Here is a 14,115-nt window from a genome sequence, read left to right on the forward strand (position 1 = left end):
AGTGCCCATCCAATGCAGCTTCAACAGTGCGTGCCCATCCAATGCAGCCTGATCAGTGCCCATCCAATGCAGCCTCACCAGTGCATGCCCATCTAATGCAGCCTGATCAGTGCCCATCCAATGCAGCTTCACCAGTGCGTGCCCATCCAATGCAGCCTGATCAGTGCCCATCCAATGCAGCCTGATCAGTGCCCATCCAATGCAGCCTCACCATTGCCCATCCAATGCAGCCTCACCATTGCCCATTCAATGCAGCCTCACAGGTGCGTGCCAATCCAATGCCGTCTCACTAGTGCATGCCCTTCCAGTGCAGCTTCATCAGTGTGTGCCCATCCAATGCAGCCTGATCAGTGCCCATCCAATGCAGCCTCACCAGTGCATTCCCATCTAATGCAGTCTGATCAGTGTCCATCCAATGTAGCCTCACCAGTGCATGCCCATCCAATGTAGCCTCACCAGTGCATACCCATCCAATGCAGCCTCACCAGTGCGTGCCCTTCCAATGCAGTCTGCAATGAAGAGAGAGGAGAGAGGCTGGATTACACAGAGCGGGGATCTTCTGCTTACCCGGCGACTGCTGTCATACGAAGTCCTGCCTCCTGGACCTGCTCCTATGATAGATGTCACCAATGTGCTGTCTATCATAGGAGCCGGTCCAGGAGGTGGGGCTTAGTATGACAGCAGTGGCCGGGCAAGCAGAAGATCCCCGCTCTGTTTTTAATCCCACGGCACTCACCCCCCCCCCCCCCTCCAAGGCAGCCTCTGCCTACAGTTAGTTGGAAGCCGCTGTGGCTGTGCCCATGACTAGAATTCCTTCCTCCCCAGCAAAAAAAAATTGTCAGGTGGCAGTGGGCCGCATTGCCTGCAGTCCTGGGCCGCATGCGGCCCCCAGGCTGCAGGTTAGACATGGCTGCTTTAAGTGAACCTAACACCTGAATTACTTTAATAAAGGTGTAAGTATATTCACAGACCATGAACCAGCAATGTTTGGTTACTCAATGATGTATGCATGTATATATAAACCTTGGAATCTCTTTACAATTGCTATGAAAACAATTGGTGTTCTGGATTTTTAGGGAGACCAGCAATGGAAGCCATGTCTAAGTACAGCTTTTCTTTAAATTACATGCACAGTAAAAACAAAAGAGAATTTTACAGCTGACATTCTCATGAAAGCTACGAATGAATTTAACAGGAGCTACTAAAGCTACATTTTAAACAGGGAATTTACACATTTTAGTACACCGTTAGAGAGAATATTAATAACTCTGCATGATTGCTGTGTTTTTTAAACCATTTCCATTGTCACTTACTTGTCACATAGAAGTAGATGAGTCTCTCATCTCTCCCCGCTTTGTTAGAAGCTGAACATTTGTACATGATTGATAAGTTTGCTTTCTGTATCACCAGCTTGCTCACAGTCTGCAATATGGAAAAAGATTATTACTACTAAACAGACAAAAACATTTCTTGCAATTCTCCTTTCCTAAAATCCGTACAAATATAAAGTGAATTACCTATGAAACTATGAAACCAATTAGGTCCTTACTTAGACTAAAGGGCCATACACACTATAAGATTTTCTGAAGACTTTTTCCTTCAGATTTACCAAAACCATATAATATGAGGTCAAACCTAAACACTTTCAATTTGTATGCAATCTGGCAGGCCCTTGCACTACATAGAAAAGGTAAATCTGAAGGAAATCTAACCAAAAAAGTTGGATAGTGTGGATCCAGCTTAACCAAGAACCTAGACATCTAAGAAAAGTGCATTTTTGAGTTAGTTGCTTGTCTATAAAGGATCACATAAAATACTGATCTTTACGAAAGATTGCAGTTGTCAGACAAAACACTGTGTGGTAAATGGAATAAGTTCTCTATTCTTCAATACCCTTTTTCTTTTATCTATTTCCATCTTAAAAGACACCCACCTTTAAATATAAGCCTAGGGCACAAAAACTTTCATTGAAATTTATTCCCCAATAGCCAAAAAGTATAGAAATCTACTCTGCGTGCACCAAATTCCAAAAACTCAGATATTACTCTGTAAAAGTAGTGGTGACATCATCACTGTGCTATACAGAGACCGGAGCTCTGAGAGGGAACCAGCAGGCTCCACCCACTACAGTCTGCAAAAAGCTACAGGAGGGAGTAGATGTAAGAGCAGTCACCCTGCATAAAGTGAAAGAGCAGCAGTGACCGGTCTTTATTACAGAAAACTCCTACACATGGGCAAAGAGGTTGGTTTACTAAAGGCAAAAAGACTGTGCACTTTTCAAAGTGCATTTGCACTCTGCAAGTGCAGTTGCTCCAGAGCTTAGTAAATGAGTGAGCTTCACTTTGCAAAGAATACCCAATCACGTGCAAGGAAAATAAAAAAAGACTGCATTTTTGCTTGTACATGATTGGATGATGGAAGCTGTGGAGCAACTGCTCTTGCAGAGCGCAACTGCATTTTGCAAAGTGCACAGTCTATTTGCCTTTTGTAAATCAGCCTCACAGTTTCACGCTGAATTACTGCTCAGATCTGGAAGAAATTCATAAAGCACACCAAGATTCAAGAAAGAATACACATGCCTCTTGTATTTAGGCAATATTTGTTATAAAAAAAACAAACCAAAATCCAATATATCCCTTGTGCGCATTGAGGTATAGCCAGTTTACAACATAGACTCCAAAAGAGGAAACAATAAAGGATGTGTCAGGTTGTATGCAGTTATCCCTTGAACTGTCCAACAAGGGCTTCCAACAAATCTGTATCCAAAACACAAAATTAAGGGATTTTGATCCCTCATCAGATCATTTGTAAACTTGGATGTCAGTTGGTGACAGTTTCAAACAGTGACAGCTAGACCTTAGACTGCACATCAATGTTTCCTGCTGAGAACTCAGGTGAAGCGTTACCAGAGATGGGCTGCCATGTCTCTAGCGGTTGTGGAAGACAATTTTTCAGGATGCATTTTTTTCTTTTAACCTTGTGTGCTATACTATTGTGTGTGTTTTTGTTTACTTAACTAAAGGTATATTGCCCTAGGTTGTGATTCCCTTTCTTTTGTGTAGAAGGTTTCTGTCACCCTGTAGAAGCGGGGGGTGAAAATTCCTCTAATAGTTACAGTTGCAGATACCCATTAAAGCTACATGGGTCGCATGCAGATACCCATTAATCCCGGTGTTTTTTGAGTGTCCAGGAGGCACAGGTGCAGTGTCCGGCCCCACTGTCAACAGCCTGTCAAAATCTACGATGGGCTGAAATATTATGGGCTGTATTAATGGGTGTATGTGTTTAGGAACATAGGCGTTCAGGGATGTATGCCAAGGACCGAAGGAATTCTGCATTTCAGGCATATGCCCCTGAATGCATACTGTATGGTACTTGAGTACAGCTTGGTAGAGGAGGGTCCAGCAGCTGTGTATTTTAGCCAGTCACATGCTATTGGCTTTAGAGTTAAACAACAAGCTCAGCAATGGCATGCTCAGCAATGGCATGCAAAGCTAAGCAAGCAAAGCCAACAGAATGTTGGCATGTATTAAAAAGCGGATTCACTCCAGAGATAAACGATAATTATCCCACCCTACAAGACTCTGGTCTGGCTGCATCTGGAGTATGCAATCCAGCTCTGGGCACCGGTCCTCAGGAAGGATGTGCTGGAACTGGAGAGAGTCCAGAGAAGGGCAACAAAGCTAATAAAGGGACTAGAGGATCTCAGCTATGAGGAAAGACTGCAACCATTGAACCTATTCTCATGGGAGAAGAGACGCTTGAGAAGGGATACGATATCAATGTACAAATACCATACTGGTGACCCTAGCATAGGGAACAAACTATTCAGTGAAAGGGAATAATAAAGGACTTGCGGCCATTCGGTAAAATTAGAAGAGAAGCGGTTTAACCTTAAACTGCATAAAGGGTTCTATACCGTCAGAGTGGTAAGGATGTGGAATTCTCTTCCACAAGCAGTGGTATCAGCAAGGAGCATCGATAGTTTCAAAAAACTATTAGATGGACACCTTAATGACCACAACATACAGGGGTATACGATGTACTATTGACATAAACACACTAATTATAGGCTAAACTTTTTTCAACCTCACTAACTATGTAACTGTGTAACAACAATGCCAGGATTTGACGCATATGTCAAAACGCCCATGTGCATGAGGTCCTAGAGATGGTGGTTGTGCTGCAGTGACTGCAGTACAGGGGGGAGTTTTGGGCTAACAGCTTTTTACCATGGCAAAAACCATGGCAATAAATAAATGAATGAATTAGCATACATACAATACACTCTAAGGGTTCTTTCACACGGGCTTAACGCCCAATGGACTCCGCTTTGTTCATTGATCCGCCGTTCCCCGCTGAGCGGGCGGATGACAGGTCCGTCTCTGCTCACTGTGCCGAGACATACCTGTCAGAGCCCCGCTCTCCTCTCTGGGAGATCGGATGAAAACGGACCGCCTGCCCGCTTTCATCCGATCCTATCTGATCCTATCCTCCAGACGGATGGAAAAGATATTCATTATCCAGATATTCCATTAATATTAATATTTTATAACTTTTTTACATTTTTAATATTTATTAAAATTAATGTAAGTCATAATTCGTTTAATATTTACACCCCAATATATACGTTGAAATTCTGGTAGATTAACTCCTTTTATTCAGAATTGAGATAAATATGTTTTTATGGTATTCAATTTATGATTTCATAATGTTTAATTAATTTCCCTAATTTAAGTTCAAAATGTATTAAATTATACAGCTCTTGGTTGAGGCATTTATTGTTTATCTCCAGAGCAAACTAGGACTTAGTGCATTAATTCCAGCATTGTAATTGTAATATAAGACGTTAATGATGGCGTTTTTTTACTCAGATTTAACATTTATAAATGCCCCCAGTAAATATCCTTAATATGGGGGCTGAACTAAGCAAGCCGTGAGGTTTGGGCAGTTCTCAAAGCTTGAAGGAGGAAGTGATTGGATACCTGTGAATTACGATCCCTATAAATGTATTATGGAAAGATACGGTCACATGATCCCCTGATGACGTCAGCGTGGACTGACGAAATGTGCGTCGGGAAGGTGAGACCGTAAACTTCCGGGTTGGTGGAGCGCAGAGGTGGAGCGGCGTTTCCTATCTTCGGCAACTGGATTTTGATTGCAAGGCTTTTAACAAAATTGATTGTAGTAAGTGCGTTTTTATTCAATAAATGTTCTTTTGATGAGACATACTGCACCATGAGAGCCTGTTTGTCATTTCTCCCTACTTATGGCTGGGTCCTGAAGTCATCCATCGGTTTGGCTACACACTCTCACTGGTGAGAGAGTGGGATGTGCATGGTCGGATCAATTGTGGATCAATATGCGTCTATGACCCCCTATAAGGGGTCCATTAATTCTGGTAAGAAGTACCTGAACATATCGCTGGGTGAGCGTATGGAGGTGGAGGCTTTATGAGATTCACTCCTATCAAGTCTGTGTTTCCATCGATTGCTGTTACTACTTTTTTTTAACCCTTTTGATGTTTTGGACACTAGAGACTTCACTTTATATGATTGATTGCACAGCGGAATATTTTTATTATATATTAATTTGTGGTTCATATTGTTAAGCGCAACACTTTTTCTTTATTTTCTCATTCAGAAATGTGCCCCCCATACATTTATGGTCAGAATGCCACCATTACAGATAGCTAAACAGTTCACTGGTGTCATCCTGCTGCCTCTGTTAAGTGGCATTGGACCTGGGACTATGCGAGCACCAGCAGATGCAAGGGCAATCAGCCACAATTGAAGGATCCCCTAGCACTCTCTGATGGAACCATAGGGTTCTACAGACCCCTGGTTGAGAATGACTTGATTAGACTGTATACACTTTTGTACGGTTTGTAGGTTAAAGCTTCACACTGCATATGCAGTAATGTGAAGACATTTTAGGCAGGTGTGAAGAAATGCTGTATAGTAAGAGCCCGTTCACACTGGGGCGACCTGTCAGGCGACCTGGCCGATCTGCCGATTTTCGGATTTGTTAGTATGGTGCTTTCGACAGCCGACTCCGACTTTTGGGCTGACAAAATCCTGATGTGCAGGCATTAAAATTTTTGTCCTCTGTCAACACACCTCCGATTTTTGTCTCATTAGTACAGATTTTGATGGGGAAAAATCTTATGAGCAAGACTGGGCATGCTCAGAGATGAAAGAACACATAGAAAGCAATCCAACACATGACATCACTTCTGAAGTAGAATTCTGTCGTACGGGAAAATTTGTATGAAAATAACCTCTTCACTTTCCCCATCAGACTAGCATGCCACAAAAAATGGACGACAGATCGTTCGATAATCTGATCGTGTGTACGGGGCTTTACACTTGCACACTTCGTAAACTTGGACAAAGTAAGTGATTTTGTAGGATTAGAGTCAGGTGTATGATTAACCAATTATAACAAGCAGGTGCTAATGATCATTCATTTCATATGTAGGTTGAAAAACAGTCATTGACTGAAATAGAAACAGCTGTGTAGAAGGCTTAAAACTGGGTGAGAAACAGCCAAACTCTGCTACTAAGGTGAGATTGTAGAAGACAGCTCAATGTCACAGTTCATATACTATGGCAAGTCTGAGCACAGCAACAGGGCACAAGGTAGTTATATTGCATCAGTAAGATCCAGGCAAAAATTTCAAAGCAGACTGGAGTTTCAAGATGTGCTGTTCAAGCTCTTTTGAGGAAGCACAAAGAAACGGGCAGCGTTGAGGACCTTAGACACAGTGGCCGGCCAAGGAAACTTAATGCAGCAGATGAAAGACACATCATGTGTATTTCCCTTTGACACTGGAAGATGTACAGCTGTGACATCAGCACAGAACTGCCAAAAACCAGTGGGACCCAGGTACACCCATCTACTGTCCGGAGAAGTTTGGCCAGAAGTGGTCTTCATAGAGGAATTGCGACCAGTTGGCCATACCTTTGCCGTGGAAACAAGGCTAAGCGATTCAGATTTACATGAAAACATAGGAACTGGGGTGCAGAAAAATGGCAGCAGGGGCTCTGGAATGATGAGTCAAAATTTGAAATATTTGGCTGTAGCAATAAGCAGTTTGTTTAGGAAGGGTTGAGGAGTGGTACAATAATGAGTGCCTGTAGGCAACAGTAAACCATGGTGGAGGTTCCTTGCAAGTCCAGGGATGCATTTCTGCAAATGGAGTTGGAGATTTGGTCAAGATCAATGGTGTCCTCAATGCTGAGAAATACAGGCAAATACTTATTCATCATGCCATAACTTTAGGGAGGCATGTGACTGGCTTTAAATTTTGTTCTGCAGCAGAACAACAACCCAAAACATGCAGCCAATGTCATTAAGAACTATCTTCAGTATAAAGAAGAAAAAGGAGTCCTGGAAGTGAAGGTTTGGCTCCCACAGAGCCCTGATTTCATCATCATCGAATGTGTCTGGGATTACATGGAGACAGAAAGATGAGGAAGCCTACATCAACAGAAGATCTATTGTTAGTTCTCCAAGATGTTTGAAACAACCTACCTTCCAAGTTCTTTCAAAAACTTTGTGCAAGTGTACATAGAATAATAGATGCTGTTTTAAAGGCAGAGGGTGGTCACGCTTTTTTTTTTTACTTTTCATTTTGTTAATTGATAAAACTAAACTCTAAACACCTCTATTAACCACTTGCCGACCAGTCACTGGGACTGTACTGCGGCAAAGTGGCTCGATTCCGTAGGTTTATGTCGCTGGACTCCACCCCTTCTGGGCGGCGCTCGAGCGCCGCCGGAGGCTCGCTCCCGCTGTGTTCAGTCACAGCGGGAGTCGGGCCAGGGGAGGAGCAGCGGCGATCGCCGCCGCTCTTCCCCGATCATCGGGGAATCGAGTCTGGAGATCCGCCCGCTTGTGTAAACAAAGCGGGCGGATCTCCTAAGTGACAAACAGTGACAGATTGCAGGGTTCAGCATAGCTGAACATGCGATCTGTCCCTGTGTCACTCAGTCACCTCCCCCCATACACGTTAGTAAGCACCAGGCATACATTAACCCCTCCCTCTCCAATAAAATGAACCCCTTCCCTGCCAGTGTCATTTTTACAGTAACAGTGCATATTTATAGCACTGATTACTATAGAAATGTCACTGGTACCCCCAAAAGTGTCAAAAATGTCAGTCAAGGGTCCGATCTGTCCGCCGCAATGTCGCAGTCCCGCAAAAAAAAATCGCAGATCGCCGCCATTACTCGTTAAAAAAAAAAAAAATGACAGAAATCTTTCCCTTAGTTAGTAAACGCAATAACTTTTGCGCAAACCAATCAAAATATGCTTATTGTGATTTTTTTTACCAAACATAGGTGGCAGAAAACAAGTTGGCCAAAAATTAAAAAAAATTTTGATTTTTAAATTTTTTGGGGGGAATTTCATATAAAAAAATGTGAAAAATATTGTTATTTTTTCAAAATGTACGCTATTTTTTTGTTTATAGCGCAAAAAGTAAAAATCGCACAGGTGATCAAATACCACCAAAAGAAAGCTCTATTTGTGGGAAAACAAGGACGTAAATTTTGTTTGGGTACGGCGTCGCACGACCGCGCTATTGTCAGTTAAAGTTGCACAGTGCCGAATCGCAAAAAGTGCGGATGTAAGACAGCAAAATCCTCCGGTGGTAAAGTGGTTAAGGTGCTGGGAATCCATGAGACATTTGACTCCACAGAGGAAGAGTGCCATGAACTCCTGACTAAATCCTGTCAGTTTTCAGGTATAATTGGGACATGCTGTTTATGAATTATAGTTTGAACTGAGAAGAAATGTCATCACTGTCCTTTCAACAATAACCTGTTTCTTCTGAGGGGACCAGATGTGTGACAGAAAACAGGAAAGCTGCTTTATGAAGGCGTGGTCCTCTAACGGAAGTGAGTAAAGGAAACAGGAAGTTTACTAGTTTAGCTAAATTATAGTGACTGTTTTTTGTCTAATTTTAAGCTCTGAAAGCAGGTAATTACTCCAGGGGAATCTATTCAATGCCAGAACTCACCAGGGAACACATGCAAAGGTCAACAGACTTTACAAATGTTAGTATAGGTCACGCTGTTTGCAAGATGTTGACAACACAACATACAGGCAAGGTGGTGTATCCTGACAGGAAGGGGGTCTCATTGCAGGCTGTGGAACTTTCTTTACCAAAGGAAAAACCTTCACTTTAATGACACAAGGATCTAATTATAGGGCCATTTGTTAATAGGTGCTGAAACACATCATTATAGCTTCGAGAAAGTGAATGTCCAAAACGTCACTTTTAGTGAAAGTAAATCTGCCTCGATTTTGGCACTGTATATGCTGTTGCAAGATATACAATGCATACAGTATTTGTTATCCACAAACTCATGGTAAGAGGTGTAATTAAATATGACAGAACCCTTATGCTAAAAACAGATATGGTCCCTGTTTTTTTTTTTTTATATACCCCCAAAAAAATCTGGAAAAATTAGGTGCAAACATAAAAGTGTTACATTATTCAGAAAATTAAGTCTTGCTAGATCACTTAAGTCTGTCTGATTTTGCAGGTATAGCTATGCAGTGGCGTAGCGTGGGTTGTCAGCGCCCGGGCCAAGGTAAGTCATTTGCTCCCCCTACACAATTCTACTAGACCACTACACTGACCTAGCTGACCACTACACAGACCTACCTTATTCCTACACTGACCTACCTGATTACTATACTGACACCTACACAGACCTACCTGACCACTACACAAACCTACCTGACCACTACACAAACCTACCTGACCACTACACAGACACCTACACTGACCTATCCTATTCCTACACTGACCTACCTTATTCCTGCACTAACCAACCTGATCACTACACTGACCTACCTAACTTCTATACTGACACCTACACTGACCAACCTGACCACTACACAGACCTACCTGACCACTACACAAACCTACCTGACCACTACACAAACCTACCTGACCAATACACAGACACCTACACTGACCTACCTTATTCCTGCATTAACCAACCTGATCACTACACTGACCTACCTACAGTAATTTCTATACTGACACCTACACTGACCTACCTGAGCACTACACAGACCTACCTGAGCACTGCACAGACCTATCTGAGCACTACACAAACCTACCTGACCACTACACAAACCTACCTGACAATTACACTGACCACTACACAGACCTACCTGTTTCCTGCACTAACCTACCTGATCACTATACTGACACTTACAGAGACCTATCTGACCACTACAGAGACCTACCTGATTCCTACACTAACCTACCTGATTACTATACTGACACCTACACTGACCTACCTGACCACTACACAGACCTACCTGACCACTACACTGACCAACCTGAGCATCACACTGACCTACCTAATTACCATACTGACAATTACACAAAATGAAATGAATGGGCTGCCTACATGCAGAACACAGGTAGCAATGTTATAAAGCTAGCCTCATATCCTTCACATCACAATCCTGTCATTAGAATAGTGTTCTCAGTCCCCCTGCACATCACAACCCCCCCTTCACATTACTGTCCTCAGCCCACCTTCATACCCCCCCCTCCCCTCACATCCTTGTCATTGCCCCCCCCTTTACATTCCTATCCTTATAGCCCCTTTATATCATGCCCCTCCTCCTTCACATTTCTGTCCTCAATCCCCATCTACATTCCTGTCCTTAGCCCCCTTTATATCCCCTCCCTTCTGCCTTTACATTCCTGTCCTCACCCCTCTACCCCTTTACATTCCTGTCCTTATCCCCAGTACCCCTTTACATTTCTGTCCTCAGCCCCCTTTACATTCCTGTCCTCATCCCCAGTACCCCTTTACATTCCTGTCCTCAGCTCCCTTTACATTCCTGTCCTCATCCCCAGTACCCCTTTACTTTCCTGTTCTCACCCCCCACCCCTTTACATTCCTGTCCTCATCCCCAGTACCCCTTTGCATTCCTGCTCTCATCCCCAGTACCCCTTTACATTCCTGTCCTCAGCCCCCTTTACATTCCTGTTCTCATCCCCAGTACCCGTTTACATTCCTGTCCTCACCCCCCTACCCCTTTACATTCCTGTTTTCATCCCCAGTACCCCTTTACATTCCTGTCCTCATCCCCAGTATACCCCTTTACATTCCTGTCCTCATCCCCAGTACCCCTTTACATTCCTGTCTTCATCCCCAGTACCCCTTTACATTCCTGTCTTTATCCCCAGTACCCCTTTACATTCCTGTCCTCATCCCCACTACCCCTTTACATTCCTTTCCCCCACTACCCCTTTACATTCCTGTCCCCTAGTACCCTTTTACATTCCTGTCTCCCACTACCCCTACATTCCTGTCCCCCACTACCCCTTTACATTCCTGTCCCCCACTACCCCTACATTCCTGTCCCTCCACTACCCCTTTACATTCCTGTCCCCCACTACCCCTTTACATTCCTGTCCCCCCACTACCCCTACCCCTTTACATTCCTGTCCCCCACTAACCCTACCCCTTACATTCCTGTCCCACAGTACCCCTTATATTCCTGTCCTCAGCTTTACCCCATCTTCAGATTCCTGTCCTCAGCCCTCCCCCCACATCTTCAGATTCCTGTCCTCAGCCCCCCCCCCACCTTCAGATTCCTGTCCTCAGCTCCCCCCCCCCCCATCCTCAGCTCCATCCCATCTTCAGGTTCCTGTCCTCAGCTCCCCCTTCACAATCTGCATTACTCACAGAACAGACAGCAGCTGGACAGCTCCGCATGGATGGCGGGAAGCATGAAGCTGAAATCAGAAGCAGGACAGCTCTGGAAGGAGGGCGGGATCCGCATAACCTTTCCAGGTAACCAGCTTGGGATTGGTTGCTAGCAACCAATCACCTGCGGGTTAACTTGAAGTCCCGCCCTCCATCCGGAGCTGTACTGGCTCTGTTATGTATGGCTTGCTAAGTGACTAGAAATGTCTTGAAAAACATCCACTTTGCCACACATTGGTGGCAGAAGGCTCATGGGAGGAGCCTGGGGCTGTATAGGGGGCATGAAGGCATGAGAGAAAGGAAAGCCTGGTGTGTCATATAGGAGAAAGTGTGTATCCTCAGTTAATTATTATTATTTTTTTTTTGCTGCTTTTGTTCCTAAAGAGGAAATTTCTTGTCACGTTCTGTTGTGTCACTGGGAATGAAAGTGAGGGAAGATCACTTGGATTCACACCTGTGTTACTTTTCTGGGGACAATTCAAAATTTGGGATTTTATTCCACTTTCACTTTCAATGAGAATGGTGAATAGGAGATAGAACATCAATTAAAACTTAATAGACGCTCAAATTCATCTCCACTCTATCCAAAATTAAGAAAAAAGTTTTGTCTTTAGTTATACTTTAAGTTAAGTAACAGAAAGGGACAAACAAGGACTGGTGTGCTCCCCTGTAATGGGGTAGTAGAATGCTAGAAATTCACCCCATGTATGACATGACACTGCAGCCTAGGGATCTTGTCAGTTGAGCACCACTGTCTAGTAGCCAATATAGAACTGCCCGTGGGTCTGTGACTCTCTTTAGAATAATGTTTCCCAAGGACCAATTAAACTCCATTATTTACATTGTTCCTTAAGGGAGACTCTCCTAGAAAGGTCAAGTCTGCAAGATCTAATTGTACTCATTGTGCTTCTGTGAAATATCCACCCTAATGGTCTTGATATTTCATACCCTTTTGAGAACAGCCGTAAACATGTGTCAACAGCACTTAAAACTCATCAAGCCTTTGTCGGTCTGTACCTGTTTGATATGCTATTACATGTACACAGGCACAAAATAAGGCACGTAGCAATTATATTTGAACCGAATGGAATTCATGGAACTTGTACCATCTTTACATCCTTCATTTAGGCCTAGACCATTTCAGAATGTTCCAAAGTCTGCCTGAATTCCACCCTTTCTATACCATCAGCTTGGTTAGAAAATGATATGTATCAAACAGTTTTGATCCAGAATAAGCAAAAGCTATACACACCCAAAGCAATTGAATCATTTTGCTTCACAAGGGGAAATAATATTTCTTACTGTTTTTAACCTTAGATTAACAAAATAATAAAATAAATGAAATATGCCATATTTTGGTATTTGTAATATTAGGTAAAGAAACAAGAAAATGCACATACAAATGTCAGTTCTTTCTTCCTTATGAGCCATAACAGGTCCAAAACCTTTATACTATTACATGTTTTATTCTGGGTATCAATATTTCAAGAATTTCTTTAGAGTCATGAAAGTACTAGTGTATTTGTAAGACAAAAAAAAAAAAAAAACAACTCTTTGGTAAATAGTTAAGTGGTTAATTTTGCTGATGCTTTGAAAATAAACATTTCTTAAGCCCAGCGGCTTAAAGAGTTTAAAACTGGCATAGAGCATAATAGAAGGGAGGAGGAGTCAAAAAAAAAAAAAAGCTGAGGAGAGTCAGATCATGTGACCCATCAAAGTCACATTTAAGCAGGCAATAGATTATGCAATGTTGAAAAAGTAGGTGCGCTAAACAAAAAGGTAGAATAAAATATCCTTCTAAAGTGAATAACCACAATGAAAAAACAGTGTCGTACAATATACATGAAATCACATCTAATGGTGAAATTAAGAAATCATATATTGCAAAAACGTGCAAGTGATAAAAAGGACCAACAGGTGTCCCAATGGATGTGAAAGTGGTTAAGGAAAAACCAGTAAGTGGTTAAAAAACCAATAAGTCCACATAAAGTCCAATAAAATGGATAGTCTTCACCAAGTGACTCAGATGACGAAAAATAAAAGAAAAAAATATGGTGCTGGAAATCAACTCCTAGTGATGTTCAAACGTGTTGAATAAAGTGACTACCACCACCATCAGGCTTAACTCCTTACCAGACGATAATAGCATAAATGCAATTATTATCCAAATATGGCCAGCTAAAAGAGAGAAATCCTCCACCGCACTCCCACTTATGGGTCTCTTACCAGATGGTACAATAAATGCGCTGGAAAGATCCCCCTGGGTTGAAAATCTTTTTTGGTTTTTACAATCTTTGAGTTTGGTGCTTTTACTAGTTTGCAGACCTTTTCTATATTATGAGAAGAAGCGGGCCTACATTGTTGC

The 14,115-nt window shown here is 42.7% G+C and overlaps 1 protein-coding gene across 1 annotated transcript in view; it reads right to left on the reverse strand.

The window, feature by feature from the left end:
* Nucleotides 1–14,115, reverse strand: part of FLT4 (fms related receptor tyrosine kinase 4) — a 358,183-nt gene that overhangs the window by 98,713 nt on the left and 245,355 nt on the right. The window contains exon 12 of the mRNA XM_082253130.1: nt 1,314–1,422. Within this exon, the coding sequence (XP_082109256.1) occupies nt 1,314–1,422 (109 nt within the window). The remainder of the gene's footprint in view (nt 1–1,313; nt 1,423–14,115) is intronic.

Source organism: Pelophylax lessonae, assembly GCF_965119305.1.
Source record: "Pelophylax lessonae genome assembly, chromosome: 4".
NCBI lineage: Eukaryota > Metazoa > Chordata > Amphibia > Anura > Ranidae > Pelophylax > Pelophylax lessonae.